The sequence below is a fragment of the Elgaria multicarinata genome, chromosome 5 (genome assembly GCF_023053635.1).
Source record: "Elgaria multicarinata webbii isolate HBS135686 ecotype San Diego chromosome 5, rElgMul1.1.pri, whole genome shotgun sequence".
Taxonomy (NCBI): Eukaryota; Metazoa; Chordata; class Lepidosauria; order Squamata; family Anguidae; genus Elgaria; species Elgaria multicarinata.
In genome coordinates, this window is record NC_086175.1 from 63,400,593 (window position 1) to 63,426,402 (window position 25,810).

Below are 25,810 nucleotides of genomic sequence, written 5' to 3' on the forward strand. Positions count from 1 at the left end.
CAGTCATTTATTGCTGCATGCATGTCTTCAGCCTATTTTCTTGGCTGATAAATAATCAACTCTCTGAGTATCTAGAATCATAGAATCATAGAATAGCAGAGTTGGAAGGGGCCTACAAGGCCATCGAGTCCAACCCCCTGCTCAATGCAGGAATCCACCCTAAAGTATCCCCGACAGATGCTTGTCCAGCTGCCTCTTGAAAGCCTCTAGTGTGGGAGAGCCCACAACCTCCCTAGGTAACTGATTCCATTGTCGTACTGCTCTAACAGTCAGGAAGTTGTTCCTGATGTCCAGCTGGAATCTGGCTTCCTTTAACTTGAGTCCATTATTCCGTGTCCTGCACTCTGGGAAGATCGAGAAGAGATCTTGGCCCTCCTCTGTGTGACAACCTTTCAAGTATTTGAAGAGTGCTATCATGTCTCCCCTCAATCTTCTCTTCTCCAGGCTGAACATGCCCAGTTCTTTCAGTCTCTCTTCATAGGGCTTTGTTTCCAGACCAATGATCATCCTGGTTGCCCTCCTCTGAACACGCTCCAGCTTGTCTGCGTCCTTCTTGAATTGTGGAGCCCAGAACTGGACGCAATACTCTAGTTGAGGCCTAACCAGGGCCGAATAGAGAGGAACCAGTACCTCACGTGATTTGGAAGCTATACTTCTATTAATGCAGCCCAAAATAGCATTTGCCTTTCTTGCAGCCATATCGCACAAGTATCCCCCATCTTGTAACTGTGCCTTTGGTTTCTATTTCCTAAATGTAGAACTTGGCATTTATCCCTATTAAATTTCATCCTGTTGTTTTCAGCCCAGCACTCCAGCCTATCAAGATCACTTTGAAGTTTGTTTCTGTCTTCCAGAGTATTAGCTATCCCACCCAATTTTGTGTCATGCAGCACATTTGTGCTTACTAATAACATTAGAAATAAGACAAAAATTACATAGTTTTACGATAGAATGGTGGAGGAACAAGCCAATTCTCTGTCAAGTTGAGTGTTAATTAACAAATCTAGCAATCAAGTAACTATAATTAATTCAAAAACAATTTAACTCGTATGATCTTTACACTTTGGAGTTCTTCAGTTTAGGAGTTAATGTATGTATTGCCAACAAGCTTCTAATAACATCGTAAAAACATTTTATTGTATGGTGTTTTGCTCTGTAAGCACATCCTGGCTTGGCAAAGCAAACATATACCTCCCACACAAATATTATGATCACAACCAAGGACATTATGAAGCATAACAGTAACGCAACAGAAATATAAGCTATATCACAGTGCCACTTAATTCTGACATCTGAATGTTGTATTGATTAATTGGTCTAAAAACACAACTAAATAATATGCTCATATGTGCTAAAGGTCTGTTAAGAATTTGTTTCAGTTATATCTGTGGCATAAGTATCAGTTAACAAATATTATTTGATTCTCTCCCCACCAAATTATGCTTGAACTATTAACAGCTTATTCGGTTAACATAAAAAAGTTTCCTTAAATGAGATAAAAACAAAAGGTGTATTTTGATATTCCCTTTTTATTAATAATAAAGTATAGTTTTAAAGATCACTAGCAGACACACATATACACAATTTAAAATCCCTTTCAATGTCAAAAGTGATTCAATCCCCTTTCCATAACCTGAAAGGGTTCATTCTACACAATTTAAATCACTTGGCTTACCTGCCACTGCTTCATGAGCTCACGAACCCCTTGGGCATCCTCTAGGATTCTTTCTTTGTGTGTGGCATCCTGCAGGACATTGGCAGTGGTCTCTGCTTCTGTAAGCCAAGCAAGGAACTTTTCCAGATCCAGATAGAATTGTTGCAGCAGCCTTAGGGCTGCTTCTAACGCGGCTTCTCGCTCACCAACTCTGTGAAAGCACAAATACAGAAAGAGAATTTGAATATAATAAAGTAAATTGAGGGAAATAAATACAAGTATTTGTGCTGTCTGCTATTCTGTCCACTGGGTAATGCTGATTTCTACCTTTTATAGAGAAAGGGAGGGAAAAGGCTGGTGACAAGACAATGAAATTGCTGTTCTATAGATATAAGCATGGGCTATGTAGCAGTTTTAATTTTAGAATTTGGAAACATGCTCCTTAATCACGGTTCTGAAACTGTATATAAGCTTATTTCCAGAAGCCACATAATAAATTTTTGATCACTGATCAGTGAGTACAATTTACTGTTACTGCAAGTATACCTAAGCTGAAAGGCTACAGGCCATATATCTCACTTGATCATACCTATCTTTGCTGTTGCTTAGCTGGTCTTATGTAAATTACAGGCACAATCCAAAACTACATTAATTTCAATTGAAATTAATCAAGACTTTAATATCTAGTAAGAATCCTTCAAACTGATATCAATGGCATTTCAAAAAGTCCTTTATTTTGGTCCTATGAATTAAAGACAAAATTAAAAGATCTACCTCAGTTTTCAAATAACATTTCTGAGTTAACCTTCTTTGTGTGTGTTCTTCGGACTTTGCTCAAGCTCTGAGAGTTCTTTCCATGAAAATTTTATAGTAAATAACTTTACTAGATGTAGCTTAAATGTATGCCTGCTATATATGTTTTTGTTATTCACAGAGAAGCTCCACATTCAAAAGAAGCTAGGTGTGTAAAGCAAACCCCCTGATACACTGCACATTAGTGTGAAGGTCAATAATCATGCAAACTGGCTGTGGCTTCATCATCAGCAGAGCATATTAAGCTATAAACAACTCCTGCAGAGCTGAAGCAGCAAGGCTCAAGAAATGAGTGGTTTATTCATCATAGGCTGAATTTTTGCTGAACACAGAGTCCGATGCAATATAGTTACTGCTTTGAAAATGGATAAAAAAACATTTCCACTTGTCCTCATCCTGTTAACATGAAGTGTGTGGAACAGATGCAGAGAGCTATCCACCTCAGAAATACACTTTAATGTCTTCCACTATGCTCTGAGTACATTACAAAATGTACAAGATATCAAGTCTCAGATCTCGTGCAGGTTAATGTACCACTGGGGTGTGTGTGTGGAATACTAAGAGCACATTGTCCCAATAGACACAAGGGAAATATGCAAGCATAGCAACAGAACTGAGTGTAAACTGTATTTTTTGTAGTAAGAAGCTCACCATAGAAATATGATTGTAGGGTAACTTTCCTAACATGCACATGTTCCATCTATATGTATTAGCTAGCATTATACTAGTAGCTTCCAAAGGATTGATTACTCTCACATAAATGGGCATAAGATTGCAGCCATAGTCTTATTTTAATCAGAGCTGAGTCTAGAATCTGTGTCAAGTACTAGAGCTCAGCTTTGGAACTAGCAATGTAGCAATAAAGATAATAGTACCACTGAACAAACTGCCTTCGCCTCACCTCTAATTAACTACAAGCAGATGGCCTAACGTAGTTACTAGGAGAAATGTCTTCCAGGTCAAAGAGTATACTCGGCCTGGAAGGGATGAATTATTTTACCCCAGTGTTATATCATCTTCACTAGTATAACAATCTCTTTACGGGATCTACCTGGTTAAAGGTTAAAATTGCTGGTTTTAACCATTAGGGGCCTACATTTGGGGACAGAGTATCCGAGGGACCATCTCTTCTCCTTCCATATAAACCCAACTTTGCAGTTTGGAGTGCAACCTATTTAAAGCCTCAGTGAACTCCAGAATGCCAGTGAAGCAACATCTTAGTCCTGCTTGTATGTTAGTCCTGATAGTCTGACCGCCCCTGAGCACGGAGCTGTCCAAAGTTCTCCTTATGCTCCCTATTCATGCCTGAACTCTACCCTGAATCCTTGCTTGAGCTTAGATCTAACCCAACTGTGCTCACCACCTAGAACAGGACACAGTAAGGGTAATTTGATGGAAAACTGGGATAAACTTTTTAAAAATAAATAAAAATTAATACATTTCATGAAGCATGAGTTCCAGCATCTCATTTTGGAAATTAAGCACTGGCTGTGATGCTTCAATGCTCATTTGTTCACTTCTAATTCACTATACAGAGTGTGCACCAAACTGCCACCTTAAGGGTGGTGGTTGCAGAGAATCTGCTGATTATTATTATTATTATTATTATTATTATTATTAGCCCTTTTTGCAGTAGGCATCCGGCTAAAATTAAAAATAATAAAATTGAGCAAGCATGTCCACTGCAAGCAGGAACCTGACTTGATTCTATTCACTCGCAACTGAGCCAGCCACTCTTCCTCCACCACCTTCTAACCCCACTTCTTGCCCCAAGGACAAAAAAGCCTTGGCAGTAGAAGATGGCAAGGTTCTGTTCTACAAAGGAGAGCCCCAAGGCACCTAAAGTACATAGCTATTAATTACTAGCTGCCTCTAGAGAACTTATAGGTTACTGATGCCAGTAGGAGTGACAAGCCAGCAGCAACTTTCAACTGGGCAATGCTGACTGGAGCATCTGCTGCCTCCCCACTGCTTGTGGTAAGAGCAGGTATGCCCCCTCAATCACCCACAGTGGCAGCCAGAAGTCCTTCTGTATCCACTCCCAAGCTCTGGAACGCTCTGCCGAGGGAGGCTAGGCTGACTCCCTCTCCGTTGTCCTTCTGCTGGTAGGCAAATACGTTTTTATTCAAAAAGGCTTTTGGCATATAAACTGGTCTATTGTTGAAGAGGGTTTTAATTGGTTGGTTGCTGTTTATTTTTTTCAAACGATACGCAGGCAATGTGATGCCCCTTATGCCTGGAACACTCTTCCAGAACATTTGAGAACTACAAGTTCAACCGCAGCTTTTAAAGCTCAGCTAAAAACTTTTCTTTTTCCTAAAGCTTTTAAAACTTGATTTTGTTCTGACTTTATACTGTTAGTTTTACCCTACGCAGTGCCTGTTTACCCTACCCTGTGCCTGTCTGCTTTCTCTTCCCCTCCTTATTGTTTTATTATGGTTTTATTAGAATGTAAGCCTATGCGGCAGGGTCTCGCTATTTACTGTTCTACTCTGTACAGCACCATGTACATTGATGGTGCTATATAAAATAATAATAATAATAATAATAATAATAATAATAATAATAATAATAATAATAATGGTACAGCACTCCAAAAACGAAACAAGCAACCACAAGTAGCACATCCAGTTTATAAATTTTAAAGATTTTTTTTTTAAAAAATCTAAAATTTAAACATGTATAGACTTAATTTTTAAGAACACCCACCCACATGTGTATATATAAAACATTTTAAAATGCCACTTGGTCAGAACCAATAAGGATTAGGCCAAAACTAAATGAGGGAATCATGATTAACAATCAGCAATGCTTTTTTCATCTCATCCTTTACTGTACATTGATACCAGGTTTTAGCTTATCAATAAACATTGCCTTTTTAATCTTTCTCCTTTGGAGGCTTCGTTCCATTGCTAGCACAGAGATTTTGATTAACGTTGCTCTATATGTTTTGCCTTCATATGAAGAGCCCAAGGTCTATCACATGCTTCATTATGCATTCATGAAACTGGAAGACCTCTTCTAAAATTATGTAAGTAGCACTTGGCTGATGAAATAGTTAAAATGTGATTTTTTAAAAATCTATAACAAATAAATAAACTGGATGCGCTACTTGTCATTTGTTTGATTTTTGGAGTGTTTATTTTTTTTGTGTGTGTTTTCAATTTTTTTAAAATTTTGTTTTTATGTCAATTTTTAATTCTAAGATTTTTTAACCTGTATTTGACAATTGTTAACTGCCTTGAGTGCCACTTTTGGCAGAAATAGATTGATATATTAATAAATAATTTTAAAAAATGAAATATTTTTCTTTCACAGATAAAACTACTTGAAATAGTAGGAATTATAAAATATGTTAACATCTTAGAAAAAATATGCATTTTAATTAAGAAAACAAGTTTCAGACTAAGATGTTTATGGGTTAATTCTTCCTTTCATTTTTCTTAGTGTGAACTTTAAGAAAAATTTTAAAAAGGGATACAGCCTGTCATGCAAAAAGGAAGCTTCTTAATTAATGTACTACTAAAATGCATTACAGTTTCCTTGAATTGCAACAGTATAACTGGGCAGAATTGGGCACATACCTCACTAGTAACATGAAAATTTCCTAGGTTAATGAAGAATGATTACATAAACATAACCTTAGAATTATAAGCCAAGAGCAATCAAATTCTTTATTTTTTGTGCATCCTCATTCTAACAATATTACATTCAATATAGATATAGATCTGTAGAAAAACAAGACTTTGAAATAAACGAAGTGTTTGAATGCCTTGATAAAATTAACAATCCAATAATGTGAATATAAAAACCATAAATATATAAAGGAAATACTTTATGGGCAGGAAGATCAGAAAGTACTTTACATAAATATTTTTCTCTCTCCTGAAATTGACCATTCTTGTAAATGGAATATGTTAAAGACAAAATTTGTGTATCAATTTTAAAAGCAGGAAATAAAAAGAAATGGATGCATAACTGATTCAAATAACCAAAGCCCAAATGTTCATTGCCAACTTTGGAATTATCAGGATATTTTTAAAAGATTGCTCATTCTGAGGTTAGCTTCACTGGTGCTTTTTTTTAAGTATCAGAGAGAAAAAATCATTGGAGAAACTGGAAACTGGAAAAGATATGGGGAAAATATTCAGTTGAAGTCCCATTGATTTCTACTCTAAGTATGACTAAGTCTGATCCAATCAATAGTGTTGAAGGAACCGCAGAATAATCCAAGTCTCTCCACTGCTTAACTACAGATTGAACTTTATTGTTACGAACAGTCTGGAAAACCTAAGGCAAAATTTGACAGGTGTAACAATACAACAACAAACACTTACCACTACTTCTGTTTTGGGCCTAGATCAACCAATGGTTGATCCAGTATAAGGCACCTATGTTTTCCATTGTACTCTAAAGCTACCACAAATGGACTTTACCTGAATGTGAAGATAATGCTGCTTGACATCTAGGTTCATCTAGAATCCCCAGAACAACAGTTTCACATTTAGTATTCTAAACTTAAGGAATTTGGCTAACTCAAAGATAATGCTTGTTATACTACCCTTGGCGAATCAAAATATGTACACAGGGACAACACCATGTCTTTAGTTGTACAATGTTTTCTTTGAGACTAGTGATAACCATATAAGGTAGGCCAAGCACTGAAGTGAGTGTTAACCCATACAGGAAAAGTGTGGGTGAAGGGAGGATTGTGTACTCTGTTCACTGTCTGCAAAACCAGTATCTACAGTGAGCAGCCAATGCCACAGAAGAAAGAACTGATAGAACTAGGAGAAAATAACCCATAAGTATGAGAAATATAAATATCACAGGCAAAGAAGACTACTGAACAAAATCAGCTCTTTATCCAAATAAACGCAAAATGCGGGTGGGGGTGGGGTCAACCTCATTTTGCTCAAAAATATCAAATACAGAAACAGTGTCCATGACAGGATTAACAGAAGAGAGACAACTGACTGGGCCACATGGAAAGCAGCAGCCCCACTGAGAAGGCTGCGAGCAGTCAGCTCCCACAGATAGCTAGTTCCCTTAAATCATTAGGGAGTCTTCTCACGAGAAATAGCATGCTTGGGAGTAAAGGCCTACTCATGAGCATGGCAAAGGAGGCAGGACATGGATGTGGATGAAAAGCTGCATATAAGAAGGCAGAGGAAGGAGGTCTATTGCTTTCTCTAGATATGGAGAGAACTAGGAGCTATAGAGAAGAAACAGGGTGTAGCTCCCTTCTCTCTGATTGAGGGTCAAGTGGCACAAAGAGTTGCTCCAACCATGGCATCAAACCATTACAATTTTTGATTTGGTTCCAGTTCAGCTGTAACTGAATTAATTCCATTTTAGTTCCATTCTGGGGCAGTAAAGGTTCAGTAACCGGTTCAGTTCCAGTTCACATGGAAACATTTCAATAAAAGACAGATTATAATGACCATTTGTAGACAAAGGCAAAACAAGCTAAAAGGCAGAACAAGCTATTAAAACGAAGTGTCAGCAAGAAGTAATATGAAGCCCTAAGTTTGACTTAATGATTCATTTTTGTGTGTGGAAACAATTTTGAAATATTTCCTAACAGGGTTGGCTTGTTCCCTGCTTGTTCTGCAATAAGCAATGAGAATATTCCTATAACTTCACATCATCATAATTCCTGTAGCATCATCGCTCCCACACAATGACACCACTTCCTAGTCCAATCATGAGACCAGGATCCCTGCACGAATCTTAGTTCAGTCATCACATACCATCTGTCCCCACACAGGAGGATGCTTCTTCTCAGCTATGGTCCCAATGCAGCACTGCTTTTTCTAGATAGTGTAATGACCTTGGTTATATTATACAGTGGCATACAGAGTGATCAAAATATTTTTAAGCCCCTAGAAAGCAGGGATGCCAGCATGAGTCCAGGGGGCTACCTATTTTATTTATTTATTTAAGGATTTTTATGCCGACATTCAGCCAAAAAAGGCTCTCACGGCGGCTTACAAAAGTATTTCTTGACAGTCCCTGCCCACAGGCTTACAATCTAAAATACATGACACAAAAGGAAAGGGCATTGGGAGGGAGGAGGAGGAGGAGGGGGAAAAGGAACTACAATCTTAATTGCAAAGTTCAGCAGTTACAGTTGACAGCAGGAGGGAGGGGGCCCTCAGCTGGAGCTGGACCCAGGCACGGTGGAGAGGTGCCTGGCTGCTGCTTCCTCCCTCACTGGTGGCCTCTGCAGTGACAGTTGGTAGCAGGAGGGAGGGGGCCCTCAGCTGGAGCTGGACCCAGGCACAGTGGACATACCTATATGTCAGTGGGTTACCACCTCGATGAGCTCCAACCCTGTGCTTTCACTGCTGTGGAGCAGAGGTTGCTAATCCCAATGCCGCAGTGAAAGCACAGGGTTTCCAGTACTGGGGCTGCCACAATCTTCTGCCCAGGTGGAAGGTGACCAATCAGGGGTCACCATCTACCCGGCCATGCCTCTGCCACAACTCTGGAATGAGGCTAGATGGCAGATACACCATTCTCGCCTCACTCATGAGAAAAAAATCAGGTAAGTCCCCAACTTCTTTTCTTTAGAATTTTGAGGGAAAGCCCCACAGCAGCTGCGAGTCTGCATCTGCGTCATATAACTGACACAGTGCAGATTCGCAGCCACCACAAGGTTTTGGGTATGTATAGACAGACCCCCTGAAGTGTTGGAACATCCTCTCCAATGAGCCCCTACACATACATCATGCTCTCCATTGTCTGAGCTGAGATCTTCTCCAGGTTTCCAAGGCCTGGGAGAACCTGCTTACTTGCCCCTCTTATTCTCCAGATTTGGACATTAGCCTTGTGCTCAGCTTGGGCCCTTCAAATCTAGAAGATTTGTCACATTGTACAGAGGCCAAATTTCCTAAACAGATTTTAAGTGAGGGAGACAGACCAAGTTGGGGGATGAGACAGAGGTATACCCAAGCTGAAGCCAGTTCCAAAAAAATAGTCTGAGCAGCCAGTGTGGGGTGAAAAGGGGTCAATGACAATAGAAATGAGAAAATGAGAGAAGGAACAATGGAACAGTAGAAATGAGAGAAGCTCAGAGAATAAGGCCTTAGCTAGACCTAAGGTTTATCCCGGGATCGTCCCAGGGTCATACCTGTTCATGTAAATGACACACAGGATATCCTGGGATCAGTCAGGGACGACCCCGAGACAATCCCGGGATAAACCTTAGGTCTAGCTAAGGCCTAAGGCTCCCACACTAGTTCAGTTCCCATTTCAAGAATTTGTGGGCTGGTGTTGCTTCCATGCAAGGCTTTTATTCTGCAATCGATCTCGCTCATTCACAAAATTTTACTAAGAGTCCAGAGACATCGTTTTCCACTTCTAACTCTCCTGTATTTTCCCCTGCCTCTTGCATTTTTTTTTATTTGAAAAAAAAAATCTGTTAAGGAGGAAAAGACGAAATAACTACACAATGCTTTTCCACTGGTAGTGCTAGGAGCCCTCCACCTGGAAGTGCATTAGCAACATATAAACCAGAAGACATATTTATACTTACACAAAAATTACAAAATAAAATTACCGCTATTCCATCGTGTTTTATCTTCAGGGGGGAAATGCTAGCATACTGGGAAAATAAGTTTTGTATGCTTTATTGCACTCAAACACACATCACCCTAGAGATTTTATAGTAGTAAACAGTGGTGTCAAAAATGGTATATTAATTACTTTGGTACAATTCATTTACAATAAAATCTTGACTTTTAAAGGCACTTAAGTGTAAACTGATTATGAAATAATTAGGTTTTAAAGGCACCTGCTTTCTTAGCCTTAATTACTGTAGAAACAACTAAATTTAATAAGAGTGAAATGCAATGATAGTATTACATGAGACCAATTAGGACTCACAAAGGACAGCATTAAACTGTTGGCATAGTTTTCATTTAAAATTGCTGTCTCTAGAGGCTGAGCTTGGTGGCCTTGCATCAGTTTTCCTTGCTATTAAGCAAGAGAACAGGGCACAGTTCCCAGCCTTCATTTTTTAAAGAGTTGTTACGATACAACTGAATGAATTATGTATTGCTGTGTAGTAATCGCAGTAAGATGTTATTTTCCAATAAACATCAGTAAAATGGAGCTAGGAAATGACACAACTATAAATGGAAGTTTATTATAATTTTGTTCAGAATAGCCTCTGTGAACTAGATCTTTCTGTGCACTAGCCATGCTTTGTATCTCTTGGAATCAGTGTTGGCCAGAGACATTTTACTTCCTCAAGAGGAGCCAAAATCCCCTATTAGCGTTCACCCAAACTATAACTAAACCGAGGCATTGGTTCAGAGTGTGTACGGCCTCTCCCGATTCAGATGTCACAGAGAAATAGAGCTGGGTATTGTCAGCATGCTAATGACACCTTGCTTCAAATGTCCTGATGACCACTCCCAATGGCTTCATATAGATATTAAATAAATTTTAGTATGCTTTTAGGATTTTTTTTTAGGAAGTTTTAACAATGTATACTATGTTTTTAATCAGTATTTTATGTATTTTATACTTACTGTTGTTCCCTGCCTCAATCAAAATGGAGAGGCAGGTAAGAAATAAAATTATTATTATTATTATTATTATTATTATTATTATTATTATTATTATTATACTTTGGTACCCTGTGGTATCTCTCAGTTCAGCTGCCATGGGGCTGAGGTGCAATTACGCAATGCTACTCTTTGGAACCAACCCTGCAGGTAGGAATCGAACCACTGTAAAACAATGCTTCGAAGTCCCAACTCATGGTGGCAGTACAAGAGGATACTGTGGTCAATGGTGTCAAAAGACACTGAGTGATCAAGAAGAACTAATAGCATCACTGTCTCTCTCTCCGAAAGAAGGTCATCCATTAGGGTGACCAAGGCTGATTCCATTAACAAACCCGGCCTGAATCCAGACTGAAGTGACATAAGGAATACAGAAACATAAGGAATAAAAACATCCCCAAAATTTGAAGGACACATTGGTACATTGTAACTTGAAGTTACTACTCCCTCTGGAGAAAGGGCATTACACTATTTTTCATGCGGTCATTTGCAGTGTTTGCACAAACTGTATGAAGTTAAAACACTTTATCAATCTGATAGATAACAATACCATATTAGTGATTTTTTTAATGCAATACTAAAGGGGATAGTCTGTGCTGTTCAATGCCCTTGGTAAACTGATTTATGTTGGAATGACTGCAAGGACTGTAGGGATAACAATCTGCAAACATAAAAACAGCATTAGAAGTGGCAGAATGCAAGCTCCTTTGGTGAAGCATTTTTGTGATCTAGGAAACAGCAAGAAGGTTGTAAAATTTTGGATTTGGAAAAGTTACAAGGCCAATGGGCACAATGACATCTTAAACTAAGAGGAGTCATTTGGATCTTGGCCCTTATCTCTGGGGCTATCAATGAATTTTTGTAATAGATGGACATGCTGTAACTTTTATTTGCTTTCTTTCTGCATTTGCTGATGCTTAGTCCTTGGAGTGCTAGTTGGTGTAGTGTTGGACGAGGAGTTGGGAGATCTGGATTGTAGTCCCCACTTGGTCATGGAAGCTCACTGAGTGACTGGGCCAGTCATGGACTCTCAGCTCAACCTACCTCACAGGGTTGTTATTGTGAGGATAAAATGGAGAGGATGAGAATTATGTACACCACCTCAGGTTCCTTCGTTTAGATATGTGTTTTAAATGTATGTTTAGTAATCAGTGCCTGCCCTAATGTGAAGCAGTAGGAAGCAGGCACAGCAGGCAGCAGAGTATGGGGAGAGTGGTGCCCTCCACCTCCAAAGGGTCTGCCACTTCTTGGTCCTGCTGGTTGCCTGCATGGCAGCCAGCAGAACCAAGAAGCAGCCACTTACTCACTCATGTGCCTCCCAACTGAGCTCGTCCCACCTGTCTGACTGCCGGCCAGCCGGCTTACTATTCCTGGCGCAAACACACATGCCCGCCTCACCAGTGTGCTGCCTGAAAGGTCTTTCGGCGCTCAGGAGCTCTGTGGTGGGAGGGAGGGCGGGCACACAGATTGGGGGGGAAGAGGCGGCAGCAGGGGGTCACCACTTCAGGTGGCAACCTGCCTTCAACAGGCCTATTAGTAAATGCATCTTTTATTATGGTTAATTTACTTCTCGTATGCATTCACAACAGCATGCAATGTCTGACGTAACAGCATTAATTTCCTTTTAAGAGGGCTGAGCTATGAAACTGAGCCTTGAGTCACAGCTCCATTCACTATCTATTTGGCCTCTCCTCCCACAAAGTTTTTTCTTGGGTTGGGGTGTGGAGTTGCAATTCAGTTCAGATTTTGAAGGTGTGAAGCTTTTCACCTTGCTCTATACTAGGAGTTGTCTCCTTTGACCTCCATTACTGAAAGAAGGCATCTGGCATATAGTCAGTTTAGGATGGTCAAATATCTTACTTTACAGAGAACAGCCCTCTATTTGAAGGTGCACTGTCCTCTATTTATAAGCTGTTCAGTCCAAATCACATTTAAAGATACAGAACAGTAAGAAGGGTGAGGAGGGACCTAGAACTTGCTCATCTACAACTAGCACCTGGTCACAGTTAGCATATGCAATTTTTGTGCAACCCTGTACCTTTCCTTGTCCTCTTTTTTGACAACGAAGGATCTTTTTTTCATAATGTGTAATCAGCTGCCCTATCAATCATTCCAACTCCATTTTTGGAAAGCATACTTATTTTATTGATCCAATGTCCCCTTCATGTATTAGTCACATGAAGAAATACACCATTTGTGTTTAAGTGAGGACCAAATAGGTGAGCTACATCTTTTTTGTCCTTTGTGAGTAGGATTCTGTACAATAACACAAAAAGGAGATAAGTGTATGTGTATCTAGTCAAAGAAAGAAATTAAGTAATGGCTTTTAAATTCTAGGAAGGAAAATATTATGTCAAAATTATGAAGTAACAACAAACAATATCCTCCTCAGTTTCAGAATGAGTTAAATGGCAAATTTAGAGTAGACTTCTTATATACCCAACTGTGTCAACCACAGAATAGGAGACCAAACATTACATGAAAACATGAATTTTTAAAAACAACTAAGCCTCTTGTCAGTTCAAGTCTTGCATTCTTGATTGCATTTGACATAATAATCATCATCATATCACCACAACGAAATTATGCTGACAGTATTGGAGTCAGCACTGCTTCTTACAATTACTTGAAAATTACGGATTTGGTCTTTTTCCAGGAATAGGTTTGTATTTACAATTCCACAAGGTAAACTATGTGATGTGATAGATAAAGTAATTTAAGTTGCTAACTTTAACAATAGCTGTTTCCATTCATGTTTACCTATCTTAGGTAAAAATGGTTTGGAAGAAAGCTACAAAGCAGGCACACTGTCCCTCCACACCTAAATCACATACCTAAATTAACAACGTGTGTGTGTGTGTGTGTGTGTGTGTGTGTGTGTGTGTGTGTGAATGCATTGTTATGTGTTCCCCACTTAAAGAGGTGAGACACTGAGACATTCCAGGATAGCACCAGGGCTTGGCTTCCTTCTAGAGCAGAGATCACTGTGTCTTACAGCCTGCTTGTCTGCCTGCTGCTGTGGGTATTGTGGCTGCTGCCATTATCGTCATTATCCCCACTGTACTGCATTCTTCCTTTGGACTTCTGCCTGGCAACTAGCACTCCTGCAGGACTAGGCCCCCAGACACTGAGCCAGCTGCTGACAACCAGCTCCACCTGTCCCCCTTCTTGGAAGGGATGTATAAGCTGGCTAGTGGACATAGCGAGTCTGCCACCTGGTGGGAGCAGGGAGTGACAAGGGCCAGGCCCCGACCTCCTTCTTGGTCCTGTGTGTGTGTGTGTGTGTGTGTGTGTGTGTGTGTGCAACTGAATGAGTTTTTTTTGTCTTTTGTTTTTATTGTTGTATATGTGCCCAGGGAGGGGGGAAGAACGGGGTGCCCCTATTGGTATAATCTCAGGCAGAGGGAGATATGGCGTTGGAGGTTGGTCAGGTCAGGTAGGGGAAAGGCAGAACAGATATTTGAAATCTGTCCCAAATTTGGTCTTTCCCCCATATCTCAAGTTCCAGGTTGCCCTATCACTATCCATCACTTCATTGTGGATGAAAGGGCTGACTTGGTGTGCATTACTGAGACCTGGGTGGACGAGATGGGAGGAGTGGATCTGTCTCAGCTCTGTCCACCTGGGTACTCGGTGCAGCACCAGCCTAGATTGAAGGGCCAGAGGGGAGGAGTTGCTGTCATCCACAAGGATTCCATCTTTCTCACAAGGAAACCCATCCGTCCTAGTACCAGTTTTGAGGTTTTGTACCTTGCGCTGGGCCAAAGAGACAGAACAGGTATGCTGCTGGTGTACAGCCCACCCTGCTGCCCAGCTGTATCCCTGCCTGAGCTGACCGAGGTGGTCTTGGAGGTGGTGTTGGAGAAACCTAAGACTGTGGTTTTGGGGGACTTCAATATCAGGGCCTGCTTGGAACTTCATGGCTACCATGACAACTATGGGGCTGTCTCAGTACATCGTTGGCCTGACACATGTGGCAGGATCTGGTTTTTACTGTTGGACGGATGGGGGATGATCAGGGTTTTTTGGGGGGGGCTTTTAACAACCCCATTGCCATGAACAGATAATTTCCTTGTGAAATTTGTTTGCCAGTAGCACAGCCTCCCTGCAGGGGTGGGGAACCAATTAAGATGGTCCACCCTTAGAGACTGATGGAATCCAAAGGATTCCTGAACGCTCTGGGGGATTTTCCGGCTGATAGGGCTGGCGATTTGGTCAAAGCCTTGGTCCCATTATAGAATGGTGAGGTGGGAAAGCCCATCAATATGATCGCTTCTGAGCGCCCACTCCGGTGCTGTGGCGCCCATAATTCACCTTTTCTACAGGCAATGAAACAGGATGGATGACGGCTAGAGTGCAGGGGCCGATCTACACCAAGCAGGATATAACACTTTAAAAACGGTATGCAAATGGTATTTGTAATGTGTCCTGGGCCTGAACAGTTGTCATAACCATTATAAACCGTTATAAGCGGTAGTGTAGATCCTGCCCAGGACATGGTCCAACAGCACCCTCCCACCCATTTTCCCCAGCAACTGGTGCACACAGGCTTACTGCCTTGAATACTGGAATTAGCACACAACCATCAGGGCTAGTAGCAATTGATAGCCTTCGCCTCCAGGAATTTATCCAACCCCTTTTAAAGCCATCCAAATTGGTGGCCATCACTACATCTTTTCGAAGTGAGTTCCATAATTTAACTATGCGCTATATGAAGAAGTACTTCCTTTTATTTGTCCTGGATCTCCCACCAATCAGCTTCATGGGATGATCCCGGGTTCTAGTATTTTGAGAGAGGGAGAAAAATGTCTCCCTATCCACATTCTCCATACCATACATAATTTTGTACACCTCTATCATGTCTCCCCTTAGCCTCCTGTTTTCCAAGCTAAACAATTCCAGTTGATGTAACCTTCCTTCATAGGGGAGATGCTCCAGTCCCTTAATCATTTTAGTTGTCCTTTTCTGTACTCTTTCCAACTCTATAATATCCTTTTTTAGGTGTGGTGGCCAGAACTGTTGGAATTCAATTTTGCACAGAGTACAAAGGCAAAAGATTTTACCTTTATTTATTTATTACATTTTTATACCACCCAATAGCTCTGGGCAGTTCACAAAAAATAAAACCATAATAAAACAACCAACAGTTTAAAAACACAAATACAAAACACAGTACAACCAGGATTATGAAAAGAATGGTAAATGTATAAATGAAGTAGCCCCACTGTATACCATCTTAATGCCAAAATCCAAAGTACCAGAAAGAAAATATGAATTTATGCTAATCTGCTTTTAATATTGACTTCTATTCTGTATAGCAAATCTATTCTACATATATGAAATAATCCTATGTCTATGCCAATGATCTCTCCTCCCACTAGAGCCATCTATAAAATTACTACTTGCCTGAATGGATGCAGATTTAAACCAGTTATACACATTTGAAATCATGACCTTGTGATTGTTTCTTTTGAAAATCTATGTATATATCAACCGAATCTCTTTTTTAAAGGGTAAAGATCACAAATTGGCTTCAGCTAAACTTCTTGACTTTTTACTCTTTCATAAGACTAAGATCAGCCCTAAGAATATTTCGTGGAACACTTATTTGTATGCCATAGAGTGCAATTCAAAAATCTTTTACAAGTTGTTTGCTCAAAAGTTGAGCTGTCACTTGAATGTTTTGTAATATGGTGTGCATAGAACTTTCCTATTCCATGGACTACTATTATTATGTTTGAATGCATTCCACTGCAGCAAGTATTTTATATTCTAGTTGTCCACCACCAGTTTCTGAATGCTAATCAGTCCATATGCTATAACATTTTACATGCAGCATGGTAGTATTGCTACGGGAAATCTGAGTTATCCTTTGTGGTGTTTCTCCAGTGAAAATTTAACAAACCCACTTAAACCTTAGTAAAACAGACAGCATCAAAGCATTGCCTTTCCTTGAAATCCATAGTAAAATTAAAATAAGTAAAAAATAAATAAAATAAAGTAAAAGGAAGGAGATTTAACTTAAGAACTATGGAAGTGATGTGAAATATGGAATATCACTGGGGGAGAAGCCCACTCTGCCCATGCAGCAAATCCATTTTTCTACTATTCCAAACTGCTAGCAAGACTTGCATTACAATGCAACATTAATCCATTAGCCCTGCTGCTTTTCTAGGTTAGGAAACAAGTGAGAAAAGTTGTTTTAAGGACCATCAAAGTGACCAAGCAATATGTGTTCACTGGGGAAGGTCTTTTGTGAAGGTGTTCCAGTTCAGGTAACTTGCTGAAAAGCCCACAAAAGCCTGAACCGAACCGTCTCTGAAAGACTGATTACACACAAGAGGATAGGATATAGTGCACAAACAGAATTGCAAGAACAGTGTCATCTCACAAAGCATTAGTCCAACATTGAAAAGAGGTATTCTGGTGCAATGTTTTGGACTAAGTTGTAATGTGACTTATTTTTATTTAACAATTCAGTGATTTATTTATATTTTATTTATTTACTTGTTCATCATTTCCATCATGCTCTTCATCAAAGGAATGGGTTTATTATATTTTCTCTTCAGAGCAACCTGAAGAGATAGGTTAGGTTGAGACAAAGAAAATTTCCATGATAACTTAGTAACCTTTATGACTGAATAGGGATTTGAGTAGGGATTTGAACAAGTCCAACACTCTATCCACTCCATTACACTGGTTCTCATTATTTGATGATAATAAAGCAAAGAATGTATATAGTTTATTCACAAAGATATATTGTGCTTTTCGGGTGTCTGCAGTTATATACTTTGAGGAAGGTAGTTTTATTTGTGTGCAGTTTCTGGTTTTGTCACACAGTTGCCCAAAACCACAGGATTTTACTTGGGAGAATATCCAAGAAATGCAATAGGTTTTATCAGGTGTTTTTAATGGTAGATTCTGTCAGGATGAGGCCCAGTCTCCCTGGTGTGGATTTTGAATTGGATTCCATGGCTTAAGAAGACCAGCCAAGCCAGGAAGCAGGGGAGGAAATTCTATGACTCTCCAGGAATCAAGGAGGAATCCTCCCAGGAGCTTATTGAACCAGAGGCCCTGGATTTGAGATTGTCTTCTCCCTTCTCTCCTTCCTACCCAGGAACTCAGTCTTTGCCAGAGAGGGAGGGAGCATTGGAATTGACAGATCCCACAGTCTGCCGCAGGGTTAAGCAGGCGGAATTGCAAGGAGATGATCTGCCAGACTAGCCACACAGCAGAGGTTGCAGCTTGAAGATCCTCCCTGAAGGAGAGATCTGTTAAAAGCCTGTCCGGCACCATGGACAGGCTTTCCATTTAGTTGAAAGGTAACTGCCTTGTTTTGTTAGGCTCATTAAGCTTAGAGGATAGCTCCTAGCTATTTACTGATGAAAAGTTCTGAGGACTGCACAGCAGACCTGTTTATTGTCTCACATCTCGGTGGGAAGGCTTGGAATAATGACAGATTCCTCTACTTGCGGGTTTATGTGTGCTGAGGGATAGACTTCACTGTGATTATGTGGCCTGTAAGAACTTTTAAAACCATCATTTTGGCAGCACTAGGAAAAAATGTTTTATGTTTCCTATCATGCTGCTATCCATGATATTCTATTATGCTGATATCTATAGATGCTGAACATCAGGACCAAGCTCAGCTTTTGAAAGTAATGCACTTCATGGAAACAAAGTCCTATGAGGAGAGACTGAAAGAACTGGGCATGTTTAAGCCTTGAGAAGAGAAGACTGAGGGGAGACAAGATAGCACTCTTCAAGTACTTGAAAGGTTGCCACACAGAGGAAGGCCAGGATCCCTTCTGGATCATCCCAGAGTGCAGGACATGGAATAATGGGCTCAAGTTACAGGAAGCCAGATTCCGGCTGGACATCAGGAAAAAATTCCTGACTGTTAAAGCAGTATGACAATGGAACCAATTACCTAGGGAGGTAGTGGGCTCTCCCACACTAGAGGCATTGAAGATACAGCTGCACAGCAATCTGTCAAGTATGCTTTAAGGTGGATTCCTTCATGGAGTAGGGGGTTGGACCTGATGGCCTTCCAACTCTACTATTCTATTATTATATTTATATAGCAAAGGGTGTTTATAAAAGAATGAAAAAGCAAGTCATAATTTACTCAGATGCATATTCTAATAGTTTTGTTAAATTATAATAGTTTTGTTATAGAGACTTATGTCTATCAATTTTGTTTAATGTGTTCAACATCAGATTAATGAATGGGAACATCTGTTTTTAGATAGGTCAGTTTTATTAACTGAAACAGCTACTCTTTCAAGTATGGAAAGCGATGAATATAAAGTAGTAAGACAGCTCTCTTCAAAGTTCTGTTTTGTTTTATTGAAAACAGTTAGTTCTAAACACGGATCCAGTGAGTAAAGATATATTTTATATAACTACTGAGAAAAACTGAAGGAAATTCACTCAACAGTCTCAATCCAGTAGAGAATATACAGAGTATTACTAGCTTAAAAATCTAAGATAATCACATTTTGGAAATCACACTGGAGGTTCACAAAAAGAATACATAAACAAATACAGAACACATAACGGCAAGTTGAATGAACAGGAAGATTTAACTATCCCCTTGTCCCTCCAGGTCTGAATTAAGGAACACTATCTGGACATTTTCAAACCTCGGTCTACGCTATTTTTGTTTTTCAGCTAGACTGAGAACTTCACAATGTATTGCTATCATACTAGCTCTATTCGTAAGCACTAACAAATGCAGCTATTTATTGAGCCTTGGAAATGTGCACATACAAGCCACTGCATCCTTTGCCTCCAGTTAGAAACAGTCTTACATGAGTAGTAGTTCCCTAGGGTAAAAGATACAATTTTATATAACCTCGTATTACCCCAAATGTCAACTTATAATATGGCAAAAGAATCTTGAGAAAATACCTACTTAGCATCTTTTTACAGCTAGCAACATGAGGTAATAGTTCAGACAAAAATGGCAAAAAAAAAAATCAAGTTCACCTTGAAAACAAGGACAAATAATATTTCAATAATGTCACAAGCAGTTAAAAAATCAAGCACATCCCCCATCTGCAGTACACCTTCTACTAATAGCAGCACAAAGAATATTATGTTGTTCACACAAAATACTCCAAATCTGTTTTGTAGTGAAAGAAAAATGCTTTGAGCATGAGTGGGGAGCCCTAGGCTTCTCCCAATTACTTCTGGCATGTTTTACAGCTAGGCTGGCACATTTCCCAAAAAAAGGGGGACAAAAAGGTTGCACAGAAATGCATATGCTAATTTATATGTATAGATGCAAATCTAGAAATAATTTATAAAATTTATATAAAAATCTAATACACTTCACCACAGTGGGGAAGACTGTGACCATGTGCTAGCTGTAGATATGCAACTTTCAAGATCTGTCCTCTCTCTTCTTACAGTTTCTTATAGTTCTTTATGTTTAAACCTGACTGGGCAGCCTTATAAATACAGGACACCTTCAAATACAGGTCTGTCTTCTGGAAAGTAAACTTATTAATTCAATTCTTTATATGCGTACTCAGGACCGGATTTACATATAAGCTAAACAAGCTATAGTTTAGGGCCTTACATTATGAGGGGCCTTGCGTTAGAAAAGACGGGGGGGGGGGGAGAGAAACCATTTACAACATTTACAAAAACCAATTTTTTAAAAAAGAATAATTACTTATTGTGATTTACATCCAATTTATATATTATAACCTTATACTGTATTGTTTAATTGTGTTATGTGTTTGACAAACTCCTAAATAAGGAATGTGCACACATATAACTTGCATTTTTAATACCTATATTTTTGTGAACCGCCCAGAGAGCTTCGGCTATTGGGCGGTATAAAAATGTAATAAATAAATATTACACAAGTATCAAATTCTATTTAATTCTACAGCCTGTATTTTGCATTTTAAATTTTTATTATTTGTTGAAGAGGGAAGGGCCTCATTCATGTTACAGCTTAGGGCCACAACAAGTTTAAATCCGGCCCTGTGCATACTCAAAAGTATCTCTGAATGTGTTCAATGGGGCTTACTCACATGTAAGTGTGCCTTGTGACTTCTGCCATTCCTACTTCTACCCTTCCCATGTAAGAAATGTGTACTTCACAATTTCCATACAGGTTGCTTGGACACAGAGGGGAAAACTACTCATCAATTAAGACACATTCTTCAGTTCAGATATTTAAGTGATGGGAGGGGAGCATTTATTGGGAGGAGGTGTTTAAGCTTGTTCTACCTTTAGTGTGGTGTAGTGGCTAGAGTGTTGGACTGGGAATCATGAGATCTAGGTTCTAGTCCCCACTCAACCATGGAAGCTCATTGGGAGGATAAAGTGGAGAGGAGGAGGATTATGTACGCCATCTTGGGCTCCTTTGAGGGGGAAAAGGCGGGATATAAGTACAATATATTTTAAAAATGCACTAAGATTCTTTTTGGCACCATCTGAAATGCTCTAAGTAGCCTTTAGTAAGGGTTTTGCTTGTTTTGTTGTTCCTAGATTAGTAAGAGCGAGAATGTATTTCATGGTAGTACAGCTGTGGATGATTACAATGGGAACTTCTTCAATTCCACAAATACAAACTCAATTTCAAACTCAAAGCATGGAGCTGTGACAAACAGCCAAGTTCTGCTGTTGCAGGGCACAGTCTGACCGCCAGAATTAGTCTGCCAGAGAACAATGTATAATCTAAGAACGTAAGAAGAGCCCTGCTAGTTCAGATCAAAGTTCTATCTAGTCCAACATTCTATTGCCACAGTGGCCAACAACATGCCTATGGGAAGCCTACAAGCACAACATGAGTGCATTAGCACCAGCTAACTCCTTTCCCCTAATAACTGACTCTCAGAGGCAAACTGCATACTGTCTCTGATACTGGACATAATATAATCATCATGCCTAGCAGCCACTGATAGCCTTATCCTCCATGAGTTTTCAGGGGGAATGAGCAAGATTTGCATATGCATTGGCACTTTTAAAAAAACTTAGTATTTCAAGTGAATTCTATTTCCAAATGTATCTATTCTATTTTAATTCCATATTATGGAACTCACTCCCTTCATCCTAGCCTTTACCTTACAAGACATTTTAGTCCAGATAGTTGATTTGCAGTTGCTAATTCAAGCAGCACAGACCACAAAGTCCCCTGCTACCTGTGCTTAACACAAAATACAGTTATTTTGGTGATAGGAGCTGCTTCTAAAAAGATGAAGACACATGTTTACAAGTCATCCTGGCTCTTGCCCAAGTAATTAGAGCATGTGCCTCTAGTGCATCTTTCTAGCTACTACAAAATGAGGAGAAAGGGAAGCACCCATCAAACACTAACAAACTTGGCAATTACAGGAGTTAGAATGTCATTTTCATTATGGTTCAGTCTTATAAAACAAAATGGTGGGGCAAAGGGTAAATACACAGCAATCAATTGCAAATCTAGCTAGGCTAAACAAAATACAAGCTGGCAGATGTTCCTATTCTAACCGAAACACTTGTTTTGGCTGAACTATCAGCTGCAGGCAAAATATAATACATTCAGATGTTTTGTGGTTCCTTGTTTGTTCAACCTATGGCTTGTCAAGCACAGCACACCTTAATGACACATAATGGCTGCGCTGGATGCTAGTTTAAATCTAATTAATTCAAATCAATATAGAGCATACTGAAAGCCTGCTACCAAAAATTTGCTAGTTAGTTCAAATAAATATGGAGAATACACCTCCCATCCCTCCACACACTCTGTGCATCTTGGCGTCATTACCCTGTTAAACTTACCAAGACACAATGAGGGAAAGTTACAACAGCTGGGATTGTTTAGCTTGGGAAAAAGGAGGCTAATGGGAAGACATGAATGAAAAGAGGTCATGGTGTGGAGAATGTGGATAGGGACATGGTTCTCCCTCTCTCAAAATAACAGAACCAGGGTTCATCCCTTGAAGCTGACTGGTGGGATATTCAGGACAGATAAAAGGAAGTACGCATAGATAAACTATGAAATTCACTACCACAAGATGTAGACAGCCACCAATTTGGATGGCTTTAAAAGGGGACTACATAAATCCCTGGAGGAGACAGCTATCAATGGCTACTAGTCCTAATGCCTGTGTGCTACCTCCAGTATCAGAAGCAGTAAGCATATGTACACTAGTTGCTGGGGAAAATGGGTGGGACGGTGCTGTTGGACTTGTGGGTTCCTGGTAGACAGCTTTCTGGCCACTTTGTGAACTGAATGCTGGACTAGCTGTATCCTTGGTCTGATCCAGCATGGCTCTTCTTATGTTCTTATGTTGAAATGACCGTAGAAGCTACAACAGACAGAATTTCCTTTATATGAAACTCCAGTTTCCTTTTCCCCATCTACCTGTCCTCCCATGTTCCTATTTCTCAGTGTAAGGTCTATTCTGCACTTTTCTGTACTGATTAGCTTCCCTGCCTTTTTGGATTGCTTATTTATATTATTTATTTATTTATTACATTTATATACCACCCCACAGCCAAAACTCTCTCTTACAACAGTTAAAAACGGTAAACGTTAAAAAGTATACAGAATTTAAAAACCATAAAAACAGTATAAAAACAACAGTATCCATTTAAAAACAACTATTCTGGGTTCCATTAAAAACAAACTTAACGTTGTTAAATGCTATTAAAATGCCTGGGAGAAGAGAAAAGTCTTGACCTGGCACCTGGAGAGATTCATCGGGGAGATCATTCCACAGTTGGGGGGCCACCACTGAGAAGGCCCTCTCCCTTGTTGCCATCCTCCAAGCCTTCCTCGGAGTAGGCACTTGGAGGAGGACCTTAGATGTTGAGCGCAGTGTACAGGTAGGTTCATGTCGGGAGAGGCGTTCCATCAGGTATTTTAGTTCCAAGCCATGTAGGGCTTTATAGGTTAAAACCAGCACCTTGAATTGGGCTCAGAAACGTATAGGCAGCCAATGCAAGTGGGACAGAATCAATGTTATATTCTCAAACCTCCCTGTTCCAGCTATCAATCTGGCCACCACATTTTGCACAAGCTGTAGCTTCCGGACCATCTTCAAAGGCTGCCCCATGTAGAGGGCCTTGCAGTAATCTAATTTGGCAGTTACCACAGTATAGGCAACTTAAGCTAGGTTATCCCTGTCCAGATAGGGGTGTAGCTGGGCCACCAACCGGAGTGTGTAGAAAGCACTCCGTGCCACCGAGGCCACCTGAGCCTCAAGTGACAGAGATGGTTCTAGGAGAACCCCCAAGCTACGAACCTGCTCCTTCAGGAGGAGTGCAACCCCATCCAGAACTGGTTGAACACCCCCCCATCCGATCAGAAGAACCACCCACCACCAGCATCTCAGTCTTGTCTGGATTGAGTTTCAGTTTATTAGCCCTCATCCAGTACATTGTCGCAGCCAGGCACCGGTTCAGCACATCCACATCCACACCTGATGAAGATGAAAAGGAGAAGTAGAGCTGAGTGTCATCAGAGTACTGATGACAGCTTCCCTATCTTCAAACAGTTCGACAAAGTTACTGCTGTTCTTTGGGTTAATGTGAGATTTTAAGCCCAAGAGAACTGACAAGTCAAGTGGTCAGTGTAATCCATGTTCTCAGAACATCTCATTTGTACTATTGTCATGCAAATGACAATAGTCCAATGTGGTGACTCAGCTCTGGAATCCCTCACCAGGGAGGTTTACCTGATGCTGAATATGAGGACTTTTTATTTGCAGAGGCTTTCAAAGATCCTATAGATTTCAGTGGGTGGTGGAATAGCCATCCCCAGATCGATAATTACTGCGTCCACATTGACACAACAAAGCACAGATTATGATGTAAATAAGCATCCAATCACAACACACCATCCCCCACATAGGGAGACTATATCTCTCTTACTTCATATTATGCATAGTTAGAACACACATCTTTGCACACGACTATGGAGAAAGGGCACTTTGCACACAAAGGAATACCTTGCACAAAACAGTCTGTTTCCAGAAAACTCCTATGAACTTGAGCTCATTACTAACAATTCTCTTTCCTAAAACTCTAACTAGTATCTTGCCTTGCAACTCCAAACATAAATAACCAATAATAGGGGGTAAGCAAGGGAAGGGGAAAATCCATGCTACAAATTATTACTGCTACAAAACTCTCTCCTACCTGATTTACTGTATGTGAATACTGTGTCTTATCTGAACTGTATTGCTTTTACACTCTCCTCCCCGAACCCACCCACTCCATCAGCAGGGAGACACTATCCCCACATGTAGATAAACTTTCTGTTGGAAATGCCAGGAACCAACCATTTGCCACTGTTAGCCAAACACTCAAGAACACTTTTGTTTTGCAGGATCACAACCAGAATGCATGGAACAGAACAAATCGTCACTGCTCACATGAACACAGGCATAACAGTCAGGTTGCATCACTTATCTCACACAAACATCTACTGTGCATCCAGGTTCACAGACTACATTCTCCAGCTGTTGTCTATTTGTTATTGCTCTATGCCTGTATCTCTTCTTGCTTTCCACAGGATTGTTCTCCCACAGGTACAGAATCCATTCCACTGCTATTTTGTGCTGGCCAGGAGGGATGTCCACCCCATGTCCAGCAACAGTGATCACAATGCTCCCAGCTGCTCCTCTGTGTTCCATACAGTATGTTCCGTACGGTCTTTTCTACATTGCAAACTCCATGACAGACAGTTATGCAATAGATTCCTGCCATGGAACTGGAACCATAAGGGACACTGCACCTAACCCATTATCTGTTATGCCAT

At 40.1% G+C, this 25,810-nt stretch overlaps 1 protein-coding gene across 4 annotated transcripts in view; it reads right to left on the reverse strand.

The window, feature by feature from the left end:
* The window catches only part of DMD (dystrophin), a 1,279,927-nt gene that overhangs the window by 278,610 nt on the left and 975,507 nt on the right, over positions 1-25,810 (reverse strand). For all 4 annotated transcript variants that reach the window (XM_063126497.1, XM_063126496.1, XM_063126495.1 and 1 more), the window contains exon 55: positions 1,676-1,865. In XM_063126497.1, coding sequence (XP_062982567.1) covers positions 1,676-1,865 — 190 coding nt within the window. The remainder of the gene's footprint in view (positions 1-1,675; positions 1,866-25,810) is intronic.